Here is a 25488-nt window from a genome sequence, read left to right on the forward strand (position 1 = left end):
TATGAGGATGAACCTAGTGATACTAAATTTGTGTCATAAATATTGTAACTTTTTTCTAGAGAGTTGGTCAAATTTCATAACGTTTGACTTAAAACAAAGCTAAACTTACATTTATTTGTGGACGAAGGGAGTAAGCCTAAGGTAATCCGTATCCTATATTACAGTTTATAAATGTATTTGCAACTATTAGTCAGCATCATTTATTTTGTGGTGTGGGGGGGGGGAGCATCTTTGTTAATTGGATCCGAGTGTACATATAATTGTACATTCTAGAGTTACATAGAAGGATAAATGATAAATTGAAGGTCCAACTATTATATGATTTACCTTTTATGCTTCCCCTATTTTATATAATTGTTACTCCCTCTTGCAGTAAATACTTGTCGCAGGTTTAGTGGACCTAGATATCGAAAAAAGTTACTCCCTCCGATTCATATTACTTGCCACTAGTATGGATGTACCTAGAACTAAAATATGTCTAGATACATCAATATTAGTGGCAACTAATATGGATCGGAGGGAGTATATTTTAGACTATACTTTGGCTAAACCTGCAACAGGTATTTAGAGACGGAGGGAGTAGGATGAGATTATAGGATTGTTTGATGAGTTTGGTAGTTGTAACGTTACACTAAAGAAAAAGAAAACAAATACAACTTTTAAGTACTAAACTTGTGTTGTTACTATTGGATATTATCGCTGCATGTAAGATTTTGTACAGTGTTAGTTTTGTTTATATTTTATGGCCTCTTTCATCTTGCCCCTTCTATGCTCAAATCGTCATGACCTGATCCACCCCAGCCTTCCGACGTACCTGCAGTCACGCACGGCGAAATCTCGTGCCGCGACTGAACGACGGCTTTCTTGAACCGCAGTACGTGTCAATTACTTCGAAGGTGCACACAGGCCTAACCGCACTGAACTATTAAAAATACGTACTTCATCCGCCCACACGGAGCTCTACGATTATTATAAATACGTACCTCCTCATGACGTACACTGTACTTCTCAAGCCCAGCTTGATATACACGTATACAACTCTTAAGAAAAAACTGAACTCTTGGTAGCAATTGAAAGCAAACCAGTCACTGAAGCTGCACCGATCTGTGTGATCACTGCCACTAAACACACTGACATTGCACCATGGGTCACACGCCTGCCAAATTGGTCTTGCTACTCATGGCAGCAGCGGCGGCTTGGAGCAGTTTCTTCCTCGTCGCCGGCGCGGCACGCGCCGCCCCCGCGAGCTGCAGACCGCAGGAGAGGGGCGCCTTGCTGGCAATCAAGCAAGGCATCGCCGAAAAGGAGGACCTCTGGTCGTGGCAACAGGAGAGCCAAGATTGCTGCCAATGGAAACGCATCACCTGCAACAGCGTAACCGGCCATGTTATGGAGCTTGACCTTAGTGGAAGTTATTTACAAGGCCAGATAAGTCCTTCCTTGCTTTCTCTAAAGCATCTGGAGTACCTAAATCTCCGATCGACGTTCCTGTGTGGGCCTGATGGCCGTCTTCCAGAGTTCCTGGGTTCATTGAGTAACTTGAGACATCTGGATCTCTCGTATTTAAATTGCCCCGGTGAATTGCCTCTCCAGCTTGGCAACCTGTCAAAGCTGGAATATCTTGACCTCACACACTTATATGATGACTCCAGAAGGAGCATGGGCTTAACAGATATCTCATGGTTAGCCCGTCTAACTCTGTTAGTGCATCTTGATATGAGTTATACCAACCTCAGCTCAATTGCTGACTGGCCTCTTGTGCTGAACATGATTCCATCTTTGGAGGACCTTCGTCTTGCTTCCTGCTCACTGTCAAGTGCAAACCAATTCCTTCAAATCCTAAACCTCACAAATCTTCATCATCTTGACCTCTCTAACAACCACTTTGGTCATTCAATTGCATCCAGTTGGTTTTGGAACGTAACAAGCATCAAGTACCTCGACCTTTCGGCAACCACTCTAGATGGTCCATTTCCTGATGCACTAGGAAATATGACGTCTCTCCGATGGCTGCTTTTGAGCTACATGGGTAACAAAGCCACACTGACAGTAGACTTGAAAATTCTATGTGATTTGAAAATAGTATGGCTTCAGGAGAGTCTCTCCTACGGAAACATAACAGAGTTTCTAGAAAGGTTACCACAATGTCCATCCACCAGATTGCAAGAACTGAGCTTAAATGGGAACAATATGGTCGGAATGCTGCCACACAGAATGGTTCAGTTAAGGAGCTTATCTTGGCTTGACCTATCTAACAATAGCATTGCTGGAACTATACCTCTAGGCATAGATAGTTGCTCTTATTTAGAGTACCTTGACCTTTCTAGCAACTATCTTACTGGAGCCATACCGTCAGGATTGGGGAATTGCACGGCTCTGCAGCATGTTTCTCTTTCAAGTAACAATCTTACCGGACCTATACCGCCAGGGATAGATAGTTATACTAGATTAGAGGACCTGAAACTTTCGCACAACAATATTAATGGAGCTATACCACTGGGCCTTGGAAACTGCACTTGCTTATATGAGCTTGACCTTTCGCATAACTATCTTACTGGACCTATACCGCAAGGGCTAGCGAGTTGCACTCGATTAGAATCCCTTGATCTTTCTAACAACCTTCTAACTGGAAATGTGCCAACTAAGATTGGTATCCTAGGTAATTTGTACGACCTAGACCTTAGCAACAATTATCTCGACGGTGAAGTCACGGAGGAACACCTGGTTAATCTGAAGAACTTAAAGAACCTGGATTTATCACACAATGCTTTCTCTGGGCCTGTTCCAATATATTCTCAACCTCAAGCATTTATAACGTTGACTTTATCCTTCAATTACTTCAATGGTCATATTCCTGAATATATTTGTCAGTTAAGGGATCTTGTTGTGCTGGACTTATCAAACAACTTACTAGAAGGCAAACTTCCTCAGTGTTCTTATGAGCTCTTGCTTTTCATCCTCTTAAGTAACAATAGCTTTTCTGGCAAGTTTCCATCATCACTCCGAAAGTACTCGAGTTTGGCTTTCCTTGATCTTTCCTGGAATAATTTCTGTGGTAAATTGCCGTTCTGGATTGGAGACTTGGTAAATTTGAGATATCTACAGCTAAGCCACAACTTGTTGTATGGAGATATTCCGGTGACTATCACAAACCTTACGCACCTCCGTCACTTGAATTTAGCGGGAAATAGTATATCTGGAGATATACCAAGGCCCTTGTCAAAATTAACAGGAATGACCTACACAGGTCCAAAAAAACTGAAGGACGACAAGTTCTCCGGGTACAGCTATGTAGTTACAGAAGTTTGGTCAGTTGTGATGAAGCGCCAAGAACTTAAATACGGTAATGGATTTTTTGATTTGGTCAGTATGGACCTATCCTTCAACAACTTAACTGGTGGAATTCCAGACGATATAACATCTCTTAATGGACTTTTGAATTTAAACATATCATGGAATCACTTGAGCGGAAAAATTCCCATGAAGATTGGTGCTATGAAATCAGTCGAATCACTGGACCTCTCAAGGAACAACCTTTATGGTGAAATACCAGAAAGCTTGTCAGATCTGACGTTTTTAAGCTCATTGGATTTGTCATATAACAATCTTACAGGAAGAATTCCACCAGGAACTCAACTGGACACCCTCTACACGGAAAACCCATCCATATACACTGGAAACACTGGTCTGTGTGGGCCTCCTCTTGAAAGAAATTGCTCAGGAGACAATCCACCAAAGCATGTGAATCAGAAGATAAGTGAGAAGTTTTCTGAGCCAGTGGTGTTCTTTTATTTTGGACTTGGGTCAGGGTTCATGGCAGGGCTCTGGTTCGTGTTTTGTGCTCTGTTGTTCAAGAAATCATGGAGAGTCGCATATTTCCGCATCTTTGACAAGTTGTATGACAATGCATATGTGTTTATGGTTGTTACTTGGAGAAGGATAGATGACAAAACTACAGGTTGATTGGCATGTAAAATAAAATAATGCCAACATTGGTAGAGTTTGTTAGTATAGTTTAACTATAATTAGTATCTTTATGTTCTACTTAATGACCTGTTGATATGTTGTACGGTAATTATTTGTTTACATGTTAACCAAGATTGTAATCTCGTAGTTGTAATCCTCCCGGTGTTGGTTAACTGTGCCTTTATATAACACGGAACAGCGGCCCACAAAAGGGCACAACGCTTTCACCCAATTCACATACCTGATGTTGGTGTAACCCTACTTTTTTCAAAAGGAAGGATGAGGCCCCCCCAACCTCTGGATCCAAGAGATGCATACAACATTATCTTTATTAAATTTAAGCCACCACGCAACACCTACAAACCTACAAATAGGTGAAGATCAATAGCAACAAGACCTTATAACCTGAAAACACAAAAATCACTCACCAGCTACAAACCGGGAACATGGCATACCCCGAGGTGCAGGGGCAAAGCCAGAAGAAAAGATCGCCGGTGTCAACAACAACAAGTAGGAATAATGTGCCAACAAAACATACCCTTGATATATATGCGTATAGCCTGCATGGATAAATGTGTAACCGGCATAAATCAAGATTTGTAGAATGTATTTTTTCACAAACTTAGTAAATAAGAAACAACAATATATCTTACCAAAATAAAGTTGGATATGGCTACACACTAGATCCAATTATAACGTTTCCTATCCCCGGCGGATCAGTGGAAATGCATGGTTACTGGGTGCAACCGGCCACAGATAGTTGCACAAGATATTTTCTACTGGGCTACATGGCGACCTATTAGTAGACTGCATGATGCTTAGTACCAGTAGAGTTTACAGTTTGTTCAGATGGTTGATTCTTGTATCGACCCTATCTGATCCATGAGCTGTAAATTTTAAGATATTTTGACTTGATTTAATAAAAGGTTGTGTGCATCTACTGATGCAGCAACCAACCGGGTAATATCCCATTTCGGAAAAAAAAACGATGGATTACAAAAGCAATTACCTTTATGGTTTTGGCCTCTACAGTCATTCATGTTGAGAATAGATATTGTAATAGAGGTGCCTATAACCTGGCTAAATTTTCCTCTAGTTTAGAACTTGGTCGTCACTTATGGCTGGATATGCCGCTAGATTCACACATTGTACCTATGTTTTCTGAAAGTTAATAAAGTGTGTGAAAGTTAATAAAGTGTGTGGTTTGACTTAAAAGAAAACTTGGGTTTGGACCAAAGACTTGCAGCGTTTAGTACAAAAAGCTGTATTTTTTCTGAAACCATACTGAACACCAAGCAACAGCCATCACAAGCAGAAACAAGGGCAGACTTAAGGGCACGTTTGGTAGGCTTGTCCCCCTTGGCTCGCATCGGGCCAGCAATTTTCGGCCCGTTTGGATGCCTGCAGCCCACTGCGTTGTTGCATGAACCGGGTTTTAAAGCACTCCCGAGACAGGTCCTGGAGGAACGTCCGGAATGGCAGTTTCTCTGGGGTCAGGCCCGTTGCGGCCAGAAGACTGCACGCGTGGAGAAGGGAGGCGAAAACGCCGCGTCCCTTCGGGAACAAGCGCCATAATTAGGCTCACCGCTCCCCTCTCCTTCCTCTTGAAAGGACACGGATGCCGCCTAGAGGGGGGGGGGTGAATAGGCGATTTAAAACTTTTACGAGATGGGCTTAACAAATGCGGAATAAAACTAGCGTTTACTTTGTCAAGCCCAAAGCCTATATACTATTGTTCACCTATGTGCACCAACAACTTATTCTAAGCAATGGTTCACCTATGTGCACCAACAACTTATGCTAAGCAATACAAGCAAGTATGAGATAGCAAGATATATATAACTTCAAGCACGATGGCTATCACAAGGTAAAGTGCATAAGTAAAGAGCTCGGGTATAGAGATAACCGAGGCACGCGGGAGACGATGATTTATCCCGGAGTTCACACTCTTGCGAGTGCTAATCTCCGGTGGAGAGGTGCGGTTGCTTAGTGCTCCCGAACGCCACAAGAGGCTCACCTTGAGGTGTGGTTGCTCGATGCACACCAACGCCACAAAGGCCTCACCCCAAGATGCGGTACTCACACCACACACCGAACGCCACGAAGGCGCCTCACCTAAATCTCCGGTGACCCTCGCCACGAAGGCCTAGGTCACGGTTCTACTAAGGGATTTCCTTCGAGGCGGAAACCGGGCCTTACACAAATATTGGGGCACACATCCACAACTTAATTGGAGGCTCCCAACAAATCGCCACAAAGGCGTAGAATCCGTCTAGGGTTCCAAGAACCCAAGAGTAACAACCTTCTTGCTTTCACCACCACGAATCACCGTGGAGAACTCAAACCTATGCACCAAATGCAATGGCAAGGAACACCACAAAGATGCTCAATTCCTTCTCTCTCAAATTCCAACAAAGCTACAAAAGCTATTGGGGGAATAAGAGAGGAAGAACAAAAGAAGAACACAAAGTTCCCCAAGATCTAGATCCCAAAGATTCACTCACAAAGAGATGATTTGGTTTGGTCAAAGTGTGGATCTAGATCCCCTCAATCTTTCTCTCAAATAGATGCAAGAATCATGGGAAGGGGAGAGATTTCTCAAGCTTCAAAATGTCAACAAAAATGGTGGTGAGCTTGAGAGAGAGAGGAGGAAGAAGAAGGAGCAAGCCGTGACAAAACAGGAGAGAGAGGGGGCTTAAAAGGATGCCCCAATTTCTGCCCGTTGGAGTGTTGCGCGCGGGGAAGAAGGGGACCGGTAGTACCGGCCCTTGGTGGCCGGTACTACCGGCCAGAGATGGCAGGAGGCGGCGGAGGAGGCGAGCTGTGGGCAGGGAGGGGGAGGCCGGAGCCTCCGGCCATGGTACCGGCCGAGGTACCGCCGAGCCTCCCCATAGCCCTGGAGCTTCACTGTGGCACTCGGCGCCTTAGCGGTACCGCGGGCGGTACCGAGCCCGGAGGCTCCGGCCATGGTGAGGCCGGTGGTACCGCCCGAGCCTCCGGCGGCTGCCCCTCCTCTCCTTTTCCTTTCTTTTACTTTTCTTTCTTTTAAACCCAAAAAGAAGACAAACTTCAAAAGATAATATCTAGAGTTTGGAAACTCCGATTAAGACGAAACCAATTTTGTTGGAAAGAGGACAACAAGAGCTACCCAACAGCACGACGTCTAGTGGGTCGATCCAACCTGGGCGGCCACCGGCAACGACGCCTAGTGGGTCGCCTACTTCCAGGCGCAGCACGACGTCGAGATGAACAACACCGCTGGCCTCATCGGCCGGCGGAACAGCTGGAACAAGGATGGGCGCCTCCTCTTCTGGGGCTTTCCGGGCGCACCCTGGAGCACGCCGTCGTCGACGACATCTAGAACGGCGCGCCGAGGTTGGAGACGCCATCGTCTCTGTTACCATCTCCCGCAGCGCGCTGGCAGTCGAGGAGGATGCACTCGTCCTCCTCCAACTCTTCCTCGTCAGGGCCGGCACGATCGGCGCCTTCCTCGTTGCACCGCGCCGCGCACTGTGCCCAAGTGCGAGGTGAAGGGGGAGCCGAAGTTCGTGACACCGCCCGTCAATCCGAGGCGCGGCGGCAGCGGCAGCCAGCAGCAGCAAAGGCACGCCGGCGGCGGCCTCCTCATCCCGAAGCCGGAGGTGAAGGAGGAGCATGACGACGAGGCAGCCGGGAAGGCGGCGCTGCTGGCGGAGTACGAGCGGCATCAGCGTCTCATCGCGAGCAGCGAAGACCCCGAGGACTGCCCAGGGCTGCACGCGACGTTTGAGGCGTCGTTGAACGACAAGAATGCCTGGAGGGGCGACCTTGACGCGGCGATCGCCATGTCCATCCGCGACACCGGGAAGCCGCTCGTCGACCTTACCAACGACGACAAGGCTGGACAAAGCGGCGCGGTGAAGGACGAGCCCGTCGACGAGCCTGACGAGCGCGGCAAGTAGGAGGTCGTCACCGACGATATGTACAACTTCCACCAGTACTACGACGCCTCTGGCCGCCGCAAGTACTACTAGATTAGGGTTTATTTTAAAATTGCATTGAATTTCGTTTGAATCTATGTAATATATAGCAAGTTTGAATGAATTCACTTAAGTTTGAAATATCTAAAATTTCATTTGGAAAATGCAACTGCGAAGCGACGTCCTCCAAACGCATCCACAACTTCGAGGTCACGGTTCTACTAAGGGATTTCCTTCGAGGCGGAAACCGGGCCTTACACAAATATTGGGGCACACATCCACAACTTAATTGGAGGCTCCCAACAAATCGCCACAAAGGCGTAGAATCCGTCTAGGGTTCCAAGAACCCAAGAGTAACAACCTTCTTGCTTTCACCACCACGAATCACCGTGGAGAACTCAAACCTATGCACCAAATGCAATGGCAAGAACACCACAAAGATGCTCAATTCCTTCTCTCTCAAATTCCAACAAAGCTACAAAAGCTATTGGGGGAATAAGAGAGGAAGAACAAAAGAAGAACACAAAGTTCCCCAAGATCTAGATCCCAAAGATTCACTCACAAAGAGATGATTTGGTTTGGTCAAAGTGTGGATCTAGATCCCCTCAATCTTTCTCTCAAATAGATGCAAGAATCATGGGAAGGGGAGAGAGATCTCAAGCTTCAAAAGGTCAACAACAATGGTGGTGAGCTTGAGAGAGAGAGGAGGAAGAAGAAGGAGCGAGCAGTGAAAAACTAGGAGAGAGGGGGCTTAAAAAGGATGCCCCAATTTCTGCCCGTTGGAGTGCTGCGCGCGGGGAAGAAGGGGACCGGTAGTACCGGCCCTTGGTGGCCGGTACTACCGGCCAGAGATGGCAGGAGGCGGCGGAGGAGGCGAGCTGCGGGCAGGGAGGGGGAGGCCGGAGCCTCCGGCCATGGTACCGGCCGAGGTACCGCCGAGCCTCCCCATAGCCCTGGAGCTTCACTGTGGCACTCGGCGCCTTAGCGGTACCGCGGGCGGTACCGAGCCCGGAGGCTCCGGCCATGGTGAGGCCGGTGGTACCGCCCGAGCCTCCGGCGGCTGCCCCTCCTCTCCTTTTCCTTTCTTTTACTTTTCTTTCTTTTAAACCCAAAAGAAGACAAACTTCAAAAGATAATATCTAGAGTTTGGAAACTCCGATTAAGACGAAACCAATTTTGTTGGAAAGAGGACAACAAGAGCTACCCAACAGCACGACGTCTAGTGGGTCGATCCAACCTGGGCGGCCACCGGCAACGACGCCTAGTGGGTCGCCTACTTCCAGGCGCAGCACGACGTCGAGATGAACAACACCGCTGGCCTCATCGGCCGGCGGAACAGCTGAAAATATGGAAACTAGTTGGGGGTGATTTTCTATTATTTTTAGAGGTGCAACACCTCAACATGAGAAACCGAGAAAATCACCAAACTCGAAAACGCAACAAGTGATTTATGCGAAATCCGTTTTCGAAGAACTAGAGCTTGTCATGAGAATAAGCACAAGCTCTAAAACATCACATGGATAAGATCCAAATAACAACCAAGAAATATGATGCAAGGATGCAAAGGTTTGAGCTCTCTCCGAACGATACGATCGAGTTACTCACTCGAGAGCCCTCTTGATAGTACGGCAACTAAACTATGAACCGGTCTCCAACTACACCATGAGACCGGTGAGAAAGAAACCCTATCAAGAGCAAACCTTAACCTTGCGCATTCCACTTGAGCTTGATGGTGATGGTCTTGACCGCAACAAGATGGAACGCCTTTCTTGATTGTGCTTGCTTGACGAAGTCTTGTAGATTGCTCCCCCATAATCCACCATGGGAGAGCTTCTTCTTCGGCGCATCTTCTCAAATCCATGAACACCATATGGATGGAAAGCTTCAAGCATATGATCTCTTCGAGTTGGCTCATCTTGAACTTGCACATCATTTCTTCATTCTTCATCATGTTGATGTCTTGAGATAACTTGAGGGCTCACTTCATCTTCATCTTCAAGACATACTTGACACTTGATATCCTTCATCAATTTCTTCTTATTGCAACCTTGAAGCCAACATATGGTTCAAGCATTGCCTATGGACAACTCCTACAAATATAACTCAATGCAAACATTAGTCCATAGGGATTGTCATTAATTACCAAAACCACACATGGGGGCTCCATGCACTTTCACCTCTTAGTCACGACCACACTCTCACCTCCCCCGAACTGTCACATCACCCGGCGGTTCCCCTCCCGCCGACCAATCCGCCGGACCGCCGCACGGAGGAGCACCGCTACCGGAGGAGGAGACCTCGGCGAGAAGCATCGCGACATCGGCCACAATCTGCTCCGCAATCTTCATCGGCATCTCCACTTCGCCCGCGACCTCGATCTCGTCCTCGGCCGGAAAAATGGCGGTAACGACATCTCCTTCTCACCTTCGTACTCCTTATGGCAGAACATGCCATTCTCGGGCATTTCCGACGATATGCACATTATATCTGGTAGGGTTTCTGGTAGGATAGCGGTTGGATTGACGTTTGCAAGGTGTTCGTCCCCATTTCTTGATGTTCTTGTCCAGTTCTTGCTTTTGACGGACTCGATTAGCTTAGATCTGTTACTCTAGTATCGGATTGCGGTAGCCTTCTTAGATCGGGCTTTGGATTGTTGAAACTGGCAGATCTTACTGTGCATGCAAAGAGGGGAAGGATTTTTTGTGCTAGGGTTTAGCATGTTGAGATTGCTGTGCGGAATGAGTCGCGGTAGTTTGTTGTAGATTGTGTAGTTTCTGATTGAACTAGGCTGATGATTGTAACCGGTAATCATAGTGTGAGTAGATGATTGATCAGAACATATGGCATGACTGAACATCACCATGCCATTGGTTCAGGTCAAACATCTCCTCCATATGTGCTCATTCTATGAGGCCTATGCTACCTTGCTTTCCATGTTTGTCTAGTGCATTGGCCAATGATTCAACAATGGGACACTGGAAGGCAAGGTGCTGCCCTCAAACTTAGTCGTGTGTGCCATATGACTTGCACACTAGACTTAGTTTGCGGACAGTCCCTTTGCCTGCCTTGTGATCCAATATATGAGGCCTCATTTTTGTTTGTCTAGTGCATTGGCCAATGATTCAACAATGGCACACTGGAAGGCAAGGTGCTGCCCTCAAACTTAGTCGTTGGTGTGTGATATCTTGCACACTAGACTTAGTTTGAAGGCAGTCCCTTGAGCTGCCGTGTGATCCAATGTATGAGGCATCACATGTTTGCAATGTTCGTTTTCATCTATATACTTGTGAGCAGGCACACCTCTAATGGCATGTGTTCTTGTGGCAGACTGAGAAGCTCAAGCTTGGGTCACCTCAGACCCCCGACGAGGGACCATCCAAGAAGCGAAGGGTGGCTAACGTCAGCCACTTCCAGCCGGACGTAGGACCAGACGAGTACTTGCGCATCGTCTTCAAGCCAACCTTCAACCGGCTACGGATCCCTCGTGATTTTGTCAGGTGGTTCGGAGAAATCCCTTCGAACATCATCGTCACCACCAACACAGGCTGCTACTGGGGATGACTACGGTGAGAGAAGGCGATGACGCATACATCGACCAGGGGTGGGCGGCCTTCGCCGTCGCTCATCAGCTGCAGATAGGCCAGTTCCTCGTCTTCAAGAAGGTGTCCACCTTCCAGTACAATGTGGTCATCTTTGACTACACCTGCACTGAGGTGATGACCATGTGCCGTTACCATGACGAAGCGACCCAGGTGTGTCATCTTCCAAAGTCATGTCTGAAGCTCCTGTGTGTACTTGTTGTTCCAGTCGTTGAACTATGATCGTCTATGGTGTGTCCTGAACTATGATCGTCCTGTGTCCTGAACTATAATCGTCCTATGTCGTGAACTATGAACGTGTTTGAACTATTATCACTGCTTAGTTTTTCTGAACTGTGAAATGTGTTCTTCCTTGTGTTGTTGATCGCTGGTAACCTCACCACCGAAGGTAAGAGGTAAGCAGAAGCAGTTTCTGGGTTGCAACCAACAACAGCGGCGTCGTTCTGGGCTGCTAGGAGGCCTGAAAACCGACCTACCAAACGGGCAGAGCCCAAATCTCCATGGACCGAAAAAACTCTATGCAGGCCACCAAACAACGGGACTTTTATAGCCCATGGCCTGTCTGCGACGCGCAGGGGACTCCTTCCCGCTGCGCTAGTGGTGTAGGAAAGTGATGCAGGCTACCAAACGCGCCCTAAGAGAATCAAGTCATCCAGCTTTAATATGCACATGGTACAATACTTTCTTATATACACAAACTAAAGGGACAAGGTATTTCTGAACCCGGGTGTAGATGCTCTAGGTAATTTTTTTAAAAAAAGAAATAGCAAATAAATTAAAAAATATGAAATAATTGTACAATGAATATAAATAAGTGTTCTAACTGCACATAAAAAATCTTCAGAAAAATACATATGTAGTGGTCTATGCAAAAAAGATAAATTGGAATGATGTAAGTAACAAATCTAGATGTTCCAAACAGCACCGCATTTTGTTTTTTTTTCACATACCACTACATAGATTTTTTTAATTTTTATTTTTTTATTCAAGCAGGAGCATCTATACCCGAGTTGAGAACTGTTTTTTCGAAACTAAAGCACCTATTTTATAGTACTAGTCAACTAGCTAAGCTAGTCTGCACGGTCAGGAGCATCAGTCTGCGCCGCCGCCGAGGACGACGTGGACGTGGACGAGGCCCCATCTTCGGTGCCGCCGAATGGGACGTCGGAGAATGCGGCCAGGACGCGGCGGACGCTCATGCTTCGCATCGGCCGGAAGCTCCGGGACCTCGCCGCGGCGGCGCCGCTGGCCGTGGAGAAGAGGTCCGAGGACTTGTGCAGGATGAGGTAGACCAGCCCCTGCACGAGCGTGAACACGGCCACCTTGGCCAGCGCGTCGCCGAGGTCCGGCGAGATTGCCGCCACTGCCTCCACGTTCCCCATCTCCAAGAACTAAATTGCTCCGGAATCGATCACGGATCGACGCGCAGAATCGCACTAACGAAACAAAAGTTTATGATCGAAGAGAACGTTTTATGTGTACTTATTCGTGGTAGTCGATCCAGCTCCTCGGTGGATCGTGTTTATATAGCACCTAGCAGGAGCTGGTTTCGTCAGGAGTATAGCTAGAGAGCTGGCACGCAGCTTGCGCTCAGTTGCTTCGGCAGTCCTGTGTGAGCCTTGTACGCAAGCGGTCAGATTCAGAGGTGGAGGTTCGGCAAGCCTGCACGTTTTCCTTCCCACATCTCTGAATCTCAGATCGATGTGCCCTTCCTCTTTTCAATCATCGTCGTGTATTCTGTCGCGTGCTTATCCGATTATCTCTGAACTATGGCGATAACTTGAGCACCCGTTTGGATGTCGGGAGCTTTATCGAAATCCGCATGTTTCTGAAGCTAATCTTCGTGATCGAGTAGTAGCATAGCAGGACTCTCTCGCGATACACCGCCCATTGCTTGCTTGCGGCTAACCATTAGCTTTGCCTAAACTCGAAAGGAAACCATGGATGGAACGCGTGGTCCATTTTTGGGCGCTTTCTTCAATTTCTTGCACCACCGCGGCGGCGACAGGATAACGTGAGCTCACGTGGCAGCCATGTTTTCCGGCTGGACGGACTCTTGCAAGCCAAGCAATTGCCCCATACGCTTGATTCACAACTCCATTGCTTGCCCTGTTGGCTTGTGGCCACAAGGAAGGCAGCTGTAGGCCGGCTTGTAGCGTTTGCATTTTGTTCTAGTGACTAGTGAGTTGTCACCAAGAGTACTCAAGCAATGTTCCAAGCGACAAAACCATGTGCCCTTTTTTACATTTCAGAGAAGTGGTTGGCTTTTATTATCTTCTAAAAGAATTATCAATATAACTTCAGTTTCTGCCACCTATTTAGTCTGACGTGTACACAGATGAGCACCGACACATGGCATGCCTCCTCTGGAAAATTGTAGAGCATGCATCATATCCAAAATTTATTCGTAGTATATAGAAATCTAATCCGTGGCAGCTCTAACACAAAGACGCTTTGGCCGAGTGGTTAAGGCGTGTGCCTGCTAAGTACATGGGGTTTCCCCGCGAGAGTTCGAATCTCTCAGGCGTCGGTTCTTTTTTCCATTTTTTTTTGTTTTTGCCAAATTAATTATGTGTGATACCTGACAAATGACTGCCACGATTGGTCAGTAAAAATAATTGGGAAAGGCTTTTCTTGGTTTAACTGAACAATTGTAGAGTTTGATGAGATGGGAGCAGCGTTTTCATGGGGATTTTTTTTTTGTTCAAATACAGAACGGAGTAATATTTTTCAAACATAGCTGTAAACTTGCTGCTCATTCTTCTTCTTCCTTAACCACCGCCTGAATGCTTCAACTTTGGTCAAATTTCACTGAAATTCATGCGAGGAATCACTCCCCTCAGGTAACCATTCGAAAAAGATAATAATGTTCGACTGGCATCACGTACTGTACTGATGAACCAGCATTTAACCCAGAACTTCACAGTTTTTCTTCACTTGGAAGGAAAATAGCCCAATCCAGTTCTTAACGGCCACACCAACTATTTCCAATAAAGTTACAACAACAGTTTATTACTTGGCATGCTGCCTCCATATTTACAAGACAAACAATAAAGGTTACACCATGAAAAGTAAAAAATACAACATGAGCTCACTACAGGAGCGACCCTAATTTGGGCTAGCTAAATTCTTTCTATTTAAACAACCTTTGAACCCATCGCCAGAACTATTACAGGTTACAACAAGTTGAGGCTGTTTGTGTCCCCCATATATATCACCATGGTGTTTTTTTTTTATCATGGATGCATGCTTCACAATTGTCTTCTTGTTTTTATTGCTTCACAAGTTAATCGCTCCATTGGATTATGATAACTTAGCTTTCAGCTCCGCATTCTCTCTTCTTAACCATTCAAGCTCAGACTTCAGAACTGCATTCTCATGCCGCAGCCTCTCCACCTCCGCTTCAACGGTTGTATTTTCTTCCTAAAAGAAGCACAGGTAAAGGTTAAATGCCAGTGAAAAGGAGAAAGTGTTGAGGTTGGTATATAACTTTGGAGATAATTTCTGTGGTGTGATTATTTCTAACTCATGTCACATACACTGTCCTGCTCTTGAGTCAGTGGTAAAGATGGAAAGTTTCCGGTGTAGGGAGCACCAAGCAAGACCTCCCTAATGACTTCATGTGATTCCAAACCGTCAATGCCCATGTTCTCATAACTCCAAAATGCACCTAGGGTTCCCAAGAAACCTTCATGACACAGAAATGTCGTTTGAACTTCACCTTTGGACCTGGGAGCAAAAACAAAATGAGATAAGGAATTCTCAATTGCCCGATCACAATGGAACATGTGTTCTCATGTTCTTGGATAACTAAAATTTCTGTGCAATTGCCATTTGCCAAATAATTTTCACTGTATCTGAACAAAAAATACTTTACCAATATTTGAGGGAACGAGAAATCTTGTCCATAGTCTTCTCATGACCACAGACATAAGCACCTCGAAAGAAGATTCTCTTCAGTCCTGAAAGATTAGCCACAAAGTAGGCTATCTAGAGAATGGAAGAGAAAAAAGAACAAGGTTAGAGGGTATTTCATGAATGGTACCAGGTAGCTCCAATATCTGGAGAAAATACCTGTCCAATGTTGTAGGTGAAAGAGTTGAGCAGAGCTGCTGCAAGATCTTCTGCTTTGTAGTCTGAAAGTTTGCTTGAGTTCACTTTTCCAAAGCTCGCTGCAGTAGTGGATGCCGGAAGACCGATCTGGTGTGAAGAGAGAAGAATTAATAGTCATACTGATGGTCTGGTGCGCTGGAGATTCATAATGTTTATGCTAAGCATGTCAAAGCCCTAAAACTGATCTTCATACGTACAGAAGAGGTGGTTGAATTTGCTGTTCCATTTTGTAACAAATATTAATATTTTTTTTGAACTTAACAAATATTAATATTATTCTAGCAGAAAGCTCACAGGAAAAGTCTTCTTTCAGAGTATAGATAAAAATACCTTAGGATAACCATTCTCCCCATATATGTCTCCGACAGTCAAATCAACTGCTAGATTATTGCCCCTCTGGCTCAACTCCAAGAATTCCTCGTAACTAATAGCAAATGCTTACAATGTATTCAGGAAAATGCCTACATTATATAAGCACACAAGCTAAATAAACAGTACCTGGAACAGCCGGTTAAAAGCCTTGCAAGACCAAGAATAGTACCACCACCCAGATGTGATCCAATAATTCGCTCAAACTTCCCCTTACCGATTACCTGTAATATGTTTGCTGATAACAAGTGCTGCTACAAATATAAGAGAAGTTTGAAAGTGGTGTGCTGGCAAACCTCTATCATGCTGACACCAGATCCAATATTAACAAGGAGGTAAGGAAATATGTTGCTGTCATTATGTTCATCTGCTGCTGTCGGATCAGTAGGAGCTGCTGTCTCGTTAGTGTTTTGCTACAGCAACGGGAAAATCAATAATTAAGCTTCCAAAGATAAATCAACCTAACCACAATAACAATGTTATAATGCATACATGCTTAATCACAAGTGCCTGTAGAACTATATGTTAATATGTTACGTTCAGCATTATGGGCTCAAGATGCATCTAATAACAAGTAATCGCCCATGGGAAATAATCAACAGTAGATCACATGTGTAATCACTAATTATCCAAAACAAAAACATGTATTTTTGTATGTATTCAGCGTAGGGGCTCACCTTCTCGTTAGATTCCTTGAGGGTCAAGTTTTCATCTATGGGATCCCCATAACTCATCAAGGCACCAATAGCACCTAAATACCCTTCATGTTGCAAAAATGCAGCTTGCATTTGACTCTGTGACCTGAATGACATACCTCAAATAGTAAGATTCTTTCCGAGGCTGATAAAATAAGAGTAAACATTAAATGAGAAACCACAAGGAGTGTTCTTTAGAATCCTCCTAAGGACCACAAACTGAAGTACTAAATGTACAAAATATCTATAGTTTTTATCTGGACGGCTCATCATACAAATACTTCTTGAAAACATCAAATGCTTACCAGAAGTCAAGTGCATAAGAAATATTTTCCATTGTGCTTTTGTGTCCACGTATGTATGATCCACCAAAAAGACCCTCCTGAGGCCCAAGAGTGATGCAACAAGGAAAGAAATCTGCAGGACTCATGCCACGAGTGTCATATATCAAATCAATATTAAAAAAGATAACAAACAGAGCAGAACCAATAGGTGAAGCCCTATAAAGTGTACTTTATCATGATGCTAATAACATTCTCGAGATATAATTAAAATGGTTTCTAGTGAAACAATTTGTTTTATTACAAAAAGAACTTTATGCAACATAGAATAAGTAAAACTGTAGAAATATGTCTTATTTCTCCAAAATCATTATACTAGTATGTGTTTCCTCCACAAATTGACAAGTGCATCTGCTTAGCTTTTCTTTTCTTCCAATAAAGCAAGGTTGAGTGCCATGCATGTGAACATCTATGAAGTAGCTGGTACAATATATTCAATTTTCTGGTTCCAGTATTTTCCTATTCCAAGGTAATAACTATAGCAACGCAGATTTACTACCTACGTGGTTACCGGTCGTTGGATCTAGAGAGAATCTGCTCCCATTAAAATCCATGCCGAATGGAGACGTTAGCGTGTGTAACGTTGTTTGCTATGACATGAGCTCTTCTTTTTCTGTGGCCAGGTGTTGCCTAGTTCTGGATATTTCTCTACCACAGTGCCCTGCGCGCGGTGTCAGCATGCGATAATGTTTTGACAACAACATCAGCTCTTCTTTTTCTGTGGCCGGGTTCGTAGGGTAAACAATCTGCCGCGTTTTCCCAAAGAAATGCATAGATAGGTTCTGCGGCTCGGGCAACTGTTTTCCCGCGCTTTTTATCTGCCGCGTCCAGTGGGAAGATATAAGGGCCGCGTGAGCTCTTGTTGGCTTACAGGGGGTGAGGGTCCAGGGCTGTGAGCCTCTGACAAACGAGGGTACCCAGAGGTTACTGAGGTGTGCTGTCTCCATGTCTCATAGCCGGTGTCCTCTCCTCCGATGTGACCCTTCTTCCTCTAATCAACTGCCAAAGCCAGCCGCTTGCCTTTTTTTACCATGCCGAACCACTGCCCCATAGTGGGCCATGGTGGGTGGCACTGCCCCTCTCTCCCTCTCTATCATGGCTAAAAATGCAATATGCGGCTGGGCGCTGGTACCAGGCTACCAGCAGCACGTAAATGTCTAGCACATAGAGTGCTTGTCCCTAAAATAACATTTACGTACTACCACTTGCCCTTAAATCAGAGCAAAAAACTGAGACCTTAGCTAGATACCCTAATCTAACATCCCTTTCCGGCATTAATGAACACCAACTACACTCTTGCTAAAACATACCACGGCGCCATGCTCTCTATGTAGCGCTGTTAAGTCTTGTGTGCTCCCTATATCTGATCCAACGGAAAGATGCCCGTGGGTAGCTGGCTATTTCTAATAAGCATAATAATTCAATAACATGCATAAATATATAACATAAACTCACTTGTGCAATGTTGTAGGTAAAGGCACTCAATAATGTGGATGCAATGTCTTCAGGTCTGTAATCTGTTAGTTTTTTCATAGAAGTAATAACTTTTCCAAAGCTAGAAGCAAGAGTTGAAGTTGATAGTCCTTGCTGGAACATAAGAATAAAACGCAATCAATCATCTTTAGGGAAGGATCAGCAATTTCATATAATATGAAGATTGACAAGGTAAATATTTCACTGTGCTTCATCAACTATTCTAAACATAATGCTCCCAGTGGTCATATTGCTTTCCGGGCAATCCTAAGTTCACTATGTAATAATAATTTTTACTCCATTGACCTATTTATACCACTAGGTTGTCATAGAATCCTAAGCAAACAGGAAGAAAACAATCAAGTTTGACAGAATTGACCTACATACTAGAGCAGTGCAGGCCAACCGAAACTAAGAAAGAAGAAAAACAAGTACATAGCATTGCAACAAAAGAGATATGACTTTCATAAAATAAAAGGAAGCCCAATAGAAATGATGATGGCCTATTTATACCACTAAGTTGTCATATAATCCTAAGCAAACAAGAAGAAAACAATCAAGTTTGACAGAATTGACCTACATACTAAGAAAGAAGGAAAACACGTACAGAGCTCTGCAAAAGAGCAATGAATTTCATAAAATAAAAGGTGAAAGAGGAAGAGGTTGACGGCAAACCTTCTGGCAAACAAGCTCCCCACATATATCCTTCACAATAAGATCAAGTACAAAATTGTCCCCTTTCTGGCTTAATTGCAAGAATTCATCATAACTAAGAGAACATCAATATATTAGTGAGGAAATAAGTAAAACCAAGACATTATGGCGCAAAAGGATGCACATTACCTGTTACATCCTGTTAATAGTTTTCCTAAACCAAACATAGTGCCGCCACCAATATGTGTCCCAGTTACCCTTTCGAATTTTTTATTTCCAGTGACCTGCAATATACTTGATAAAACATGGTTATATGAGCTGCATTCTGCTGTATTTCCATATTAGTAACATTATGATGAAGAAGTCCAACCTTTAATATGCTAACTCCTGAGCCAATGTTGACCAGAAGGTAAGGAAACAAGTTATCTGGGGAAATATCAATCGAATTCCTCTTTCCATTCATGTATGTGAAGGCTGCGCCAGGAACATTCTGCATGGAAGCATCATTTAAATGGAAAATATTATCTAAATGAGAACTAGATATCAGAACTTGTGAAGGCAAGTTGCCTATGTGAAATTAATAATAAAGCAGCGATAAAATATTGAAGATAACAGCTTACGACTACCTCTAACAAAAAGTTTGCTCCAGAAACAACACTATCCATTTCATCAAGCTTGTCAAGACTAACACCTAATTTCTCCCGAAAATCATCACCAAATTTATATGATCCACCACCTGTAGCCTGCAAATTGTTTCCATTACACTCGATTCAGATCAAGCTATCAAGCAAATTTACAGTTCACCTCAGATAAAATGACAGTGCTAAGACAAACATAAAATTACAGTGTCATGTGTTAACCGTCAAATAAGGCCGTAAGAATTGCAAACTTTTTTTTTCTCAAACACGCATCTAAATGCTTGCCATTTTGTATCAGAAGGGGACAGTAAGACTTCATATATGTATTCAATGTGGCAATCATAAGTAGACATTGTTCAGCACTCTTGACTTCATATTCGTATTCAATGTGGCAATCAGAATTCACAAGTAGACATTGGTCAGCACTCTTGCAATTATTGATCGGACCGCAGAATTGCCAAGGGCTTTGCCCCAGCTACAAGTATGTACAAGTATCAAACCAGGAGGCAAACTCTGTGTTTCCTAACGCACTACAATTACAGCCTGTGGCTTGACGACAAAACTTTACTTTGCAACTCTACAAGTATCAAACCAGGAGGCAAACTTTGTGTTTCCAATGCACTACAATTAGAGCCTGTGTCTTGACGACAAAACTTTACTTTGCAACTCTACAAGTATCAAACCAGGAGGCAAACTCTGTGTTTCCTAGTGCGTTGCAATTACAGTATGTCACGTGACGACAAAACTTTACTTTTGCAACTCTACAAGTATCAAACCAGGAGGCAAACTCTGTGTTTCCTGATGCACTGCAATTACAGCCTGTTGCGTGACGACAAAACTTTACTTTTGCAACTCTACAAGTATCAAACCAGGAGGCAAACTCTGTGTTTCCTGATGCACTGCGTGACGACAAAACTTTACTTTTGCAACTCTACAAGTATCAAACCAGGAGGCAAACTCTGTTTCCTGATGCACTACAATAAGAGTCTGTCGCGTGACGACAAAACTTTACTTTGCAACTCTACAAGTATCAAACCAGGAGGCAAACTCTGTGTTTCCTGATGCACTAGAATCAGAGTGTGTCGCGTGACGACAAAACTTTACTTTTGCAACTCTACAAGTATCAAACCAGGAGGCAAACTCTGTTTCCTGATGCACTACAATTAGAGTCTGTCGCGTGACGACAAAACTTTACTTTTGCAACTCTACAAGTATCAAACCAGGAGGCAAACTCTGTGTTTCCTGATGCACTAGAATCAGAGTGTGTCGCTTGACGACAAACTTTTACTTTTGCAACTCTACAAGTATCAAACCAGGAGGCAAACTCTGTTTCCTGATGCACTACAATTAGAGTCTGTCGCGTGACGACAAAACTTTACTTTTGCAACTCTACAAGTATCAAACCAGGAGGCAAACTCTGTGTTTCCTGATGCACTAGAATCAGAGTGTGTCGCTTGACGACAAAACTTTACTTTTGCAACTCTACAAGTATCAAACCAGGAGGCAAACTCTGTTTCCTGATGCACTGCAATTAGAGTCTGTCGCATGACGACAAAACTTTACTTTTGAAACTCTACAAGTATCAAACCAGGAGGCAAACTCTGTGTTTCCTGATTCAATCAGAGTATGTCGCGTGACGACAAAACTTTACTTTTGCAACTCTACAAGTATCAAACCAGGAGGCAAACTCTGTGTTTCCTGATGCACTAGAATCAGAGTGTGTCGCGTGACGACAAAACTTTACTTTTGCAACTGGATACGGGTATTTAGTGATAGCGTGAGTCCGTGAAAATGAAGTTCAATAATTATGTGTAGCAATTAAATGTAACTAGTAGTAAGAATGATTTTGGTGGGCGTTAAGAGGTAACGGCGCGCAATGAATGCGTCATTTGAAATTCTAGGTTTTGGGTGAGAGAACATGTAAAGTATGCCATGCATAGTATCACTGTGACATAAGCCCTGAACCTCAAGGTCACCATCATCACATAGCATGAGAAGGCAAAGCATACCTTTAGCAGTCCCATACTTTCTTTGGTTGAACCCAACGTTGTCCCTGGCATGAAAAATGCTGAGTTTAACCCATGATGTGATAAAGATAATAACTGATCATCCAATGCGAGAAGATGAGATCCTGACACGGTAAAAACAGTGAGCGCTGCGTTTTTTGAACCATTGAAAAGAGCGGTGGCAAGTGCCATTTGTAGAACTGATCATGAGCTACAAGTGGACGACACAAACTCGTGAATATCTGAAGAACACCCTAGCCCGTGAGCAATTAACAACTGTTGTTTAATGCTATTCTGCTTATTGCCATTGTGGGGGCAGGCAGGTCACCCAATTCTTCAGTCAGAGACGTGGAAACCAAAGGAGGGGGCAGGGAATCATCATTGTACAATTCAGCGATGCAACCAGGCAGCGAGGTAGTAGTTACCGTTGCATCCGAGGAGGCCTTCCGCGCGGATGAAGCTGAAGCAGTCGTCCAGCCTCCGCCTCTCGAACTTGGCGAACCGCAGCTCCGCCTCGGCGCCGCAGGTCGCCGTGTAGACCAGCTTTACCAGGGTCCCTGCGAGCGGCCGGAGTTAGTTTCAATAGGTTCAGAACCGCGCGAAGCCGACCGAAATTCAGCAAAAGGGACGCGCGAGGGGAGCTACCTCCGATGTCGAGTGCGAGGAGCGGGGAGGCGGCGGCGGTGTGGCGCGGGAGGAAGATGGGCGGGCCGCCGTCCCCGTGGTCTCCGCCGCGGATCTCGGCGCCGGAGAGGTCGATCCGGCGGCCCATTGCGCACGGATCACGCGCGCGCAGGCAGGCCCTCGGGTGTCACGCGCGCATTTGCTTGCTTCCTCCCCCTCCCTTGGTTGTTTGTTTGACTGCCGCGCTGTGCCGTGCCGTTGCGCTTGGACTATTCGGGGAGGGCAGAATTACTCACAAGTCGTGGTGGGGGTGCGATCGCAGCTGTGCGTGCGTTGGAAGGGAGTAGTTGGCAGGTAGGTGGGTGGGATTCTGACTCCAGAGGCGAAGAAGAACACGAGACGGAATAGAAAGAGTACAGGTCGGATTTCCTTCTGGCAACTGTAGGGTCGGATTGGGTTCGGCCGCCAGGCATGCCTGCCGGGTCTATATAGGGCAACTCAAGTAGGACTGTAAAAGGATATAGAATAATTTCTACATCAAAATAATCTTTTAAGGTATTAATATCTGATTTTAAAAAGCCAAATGGATAAGGATATCTGATTTTGAAGTGGCGCTTTAGATACGGTATAAGATATGGTATAGAAAATAACATGTGGATATGGATTATCCGAAATTTAGTTATGATAATCCGAAGGTTCTAAACTGGATAATTCAATTTTTAGTCAAAAATCAAGGTCAATCTTGCAAGATTAGTAGTTATTGACTTACCAAATCCATTTGGAGAACATGTTTAGCTCCAAGTTTCAATCAATGCTTTGAGTTTTAGCGCATTATGTGTCTTTTTTCTTCACTACACGAGACTGGAAGTTTAAATCACTTTCCAGACTTGCAAAAACTATAACTATCACCAATGAGAACATATATCCGACTATTTCTGTTTTTGGCCCAAGTCCACCCCATTTCGGATTTGAATCCGCAGTTCGGTAGCCCTCCGCCGGCTTATCCCATCCTCCTCGATAGATCCCAAACGTATTCCTGCATGTGCGCGAGTAGTTGACAGATATTACAGATATCGATTGTGCTAAGCAAGCGGGAGAGGACGTGCTCTCATATGTGTTATTCATCTTCATTGCCATTAGATATGCCAACAAGTGTTCGCTACCAATTCCCTTACTCCAACAATGATTGTGGGTTAATAGGCTGAGCGAGTGACAAATTGCGAATATATGGATGGTAGGTTTAGTTTTTTTATTCTAGGAAAATTCAAAACGATTCCGAGGAACACATGCTCATGCCTAAGTAAAAGAAATAACATTTCAAGTGCTAAAATATTCTGAAATATTAACACATGCACTACGCATGTACACACACATGTCCATGCTCACGTATAATGTTTTTCATGACAAAGGGCATTTTTTTGGCTTGTGTAAGAAAATAAATTTGGTGCTTCAAAATACTTTTTTACATTAGTAATTTTTGAAAGAAAAAATTTGAGCATAAAGGCCATGGCCCTTCTACGGAAATGAAAAAAAAAACTCTAGTCGAGAAGAAAAACTTCTCTTATACCTCAATGTCATGTAGAGATGGTAATAACTAATAAGAATATCATATAATGGTTTGTGTTCTCTTCCAATCAATGTTTGTATGACTCTAAAATATCGGTAATTAAGATATAATTAGAAAATATATGACTAGTAGGTAACATAGCTAGTAGAGTGGAGAAAATGGCATATCTATGTGGTAAGCGTCGAGGAATAAAGTTTATGAGACCTTAAGACCGAGTGTACCACTAAGATCATGTATATTTGGTTGTGAGAGCACTAATGTCCCATGTTCAACCTCTCTTATGTAGGTAAAAGCCCTACACTTGCCTTTCTTACATTATATGGAGACAAAAAAATATGAAAGAAATTGATATGTGAAACTCGATGGGATCCACAGATGAACTGGACGAGGGTTTCATGGTGGTCGAAATACAACAAGGTGGTAGAAATTGGTAGACGCAGGGGCAGACCCGAGAAGGCATGAATGGGGGGATAAACCCCCACTCAAATTTCTAAATCTCTCTTAAATCTATGCAGATTTATAAGGAAAATCCTTGAATCATTCACATTTTCTTGAAGGGTGCCCCACTCATATATTTTCCCCCTGTCAACACCCGAATTTCTAATTCCAGATGCCTATTATGCCATACATCGCAATCCCAGGAAGATTGTTTTTGCGAGACATAACAGTTGATATCACAGAATATTATTCATTACAAACCATAATCGTCTTACAACAAGGGATCTCATGATCCAATCTTAAAACAACGGTTGATCTAAAGATCAGATACAAAACACATAGCGGGAGATACGTAGTAGCGGTCCATCTGGTCCACAGGAAACGCTTGACGTTGGGAGGTGATCCTAGTTATCATAGACATCCTGTTGTCCATCTACCTGGTGCTGGTGCTCTTCTTCATAGTCTGGCCATTTGAATAGCCAGGGACAAAGCCATGAGTACTTTATAAAGTACTCGCAAACTACACTAATATAAGTACTAGTAGCTCTAATAAGGGTTCTAAGCTTCTAGGTTTATTTGCACAAAGCTAGTTTTATTTCATAAATACTTTGTAGTTAAAGACCCTTTATTTGCCTAAAATTACTCAAGTGAGAACATTAGTGTCATTCCCACAACTCTGTTGTGATCAGGTCAAATTCAACTTTCAAGTTCACAAGTCATTTTTAGAAAACATCTGACAACGGAACAGTATGGCCATCCAACCGTCCCTGACCGCGGACGCGGCTATTCGAATAGTTTAACACTCTGCAGAGGTTGTACACTTGTGACACAACTTTTGATTGCATCCGTCAGGGATAGCCTGAATCATCATACTCAGTATGCGGATCATCAACCATTAACCTTTCACTTACCTACCCTAGTATAGGCACCTCCCCTATGAGCTTGGCCTCCCAGCGATGGCGATCTGCCATCCTGGGAACTGCACAGGGCTTGGGTAGGATATTCATCTCTATTTCACGTCATTTCACTTTTCACGGAGGCAGCCT

The 25488-nt window shown here is 44.3% G+C and overlaps 2 protein-coding genes, 1 non-coding gene and 1 pseudogene across 3 annotated transcripts; 2 read left to right on the forward strand and 2 right to left on the reverse strand.

Moving 5' to 3' along the window:
* The first annotated feature begins 1143 nt into the window (after positions 1 to 1143).
* Positions 1144 to 3963, forward strand: LOC124707040 (LRR receptor-like serine/threonine-protein kinase GSO1). The gene has a single exon (XM_047238704.1). The coding sequence runs from the start codon at positions 1144 to 1146 to the stop codon at positions 3961 to 3963; it is 2820 nt and encodes a 939-aa protein (XP_047094660.1).
* An 8631-nt stretch (positions 3964 to 12594) lies between these two features.
* On the reverse strand, positions 12595 to 12906 carry LOC124707050. Its single transcript, XM_047238715.1, has one exon. It carries the CDS (start codon positions 12904 to 12906, stop codon positions 12595 to 12597), a length of 312 nt encoding a protein of 103 aa, XP_047094671.1.
* A 1066-nt stretch (positions 12907 to 13972) lies between these two features.
* On the forward strand, positions 13973 to 14054 carry TRNAS-GCU. Its single transcript has one exon. It is a non-coding gene; the product is annotated as a tRNA-Ser (tRNA).
* Positions 14055 to 14515: 461 nt separating this feature from the next.
* On the reverse strand, positions 14516 to 22585 carry LOC124685241 (annotated as a pseudogene).
* Between the last annotated feature and the right edge of the window lie 2903 nt (positions 22586 to 25488).

The sequence above is a fragment of the Lolium rigidum genome, chromosome 1, assembly GCF_022539505.1.
Source record: "Lolium rigidum isolate FL_2022 chromosome 1, APGP_CSIRO_Lrig_0.1, whole genome shotgun sequence".
Lineage (NCBI taxonomy): Eukaryota > Viridiplantae > Streptophyta > Magnoliopsida > Poales > Poaceae > Lolium > Lolium rigidum.

Bases quoted from the DNA above. Each gene is read 5' to 3' on its own strand.
- LOC124707040 (XM_047238704.1), top strand. From the start codon at position 1,144: ATGGGTCACACGCCTGCCAAATTGGTCTTGCTACTCATGGCAGCAGCG.
- LOC124707050 (XM_047238715.1), bottom strand. From the start codon at position 12,906: ATGGGGAACGTGGAGGCAGTGGCGGCAATCTCGCCGGACCTCGGCGAC.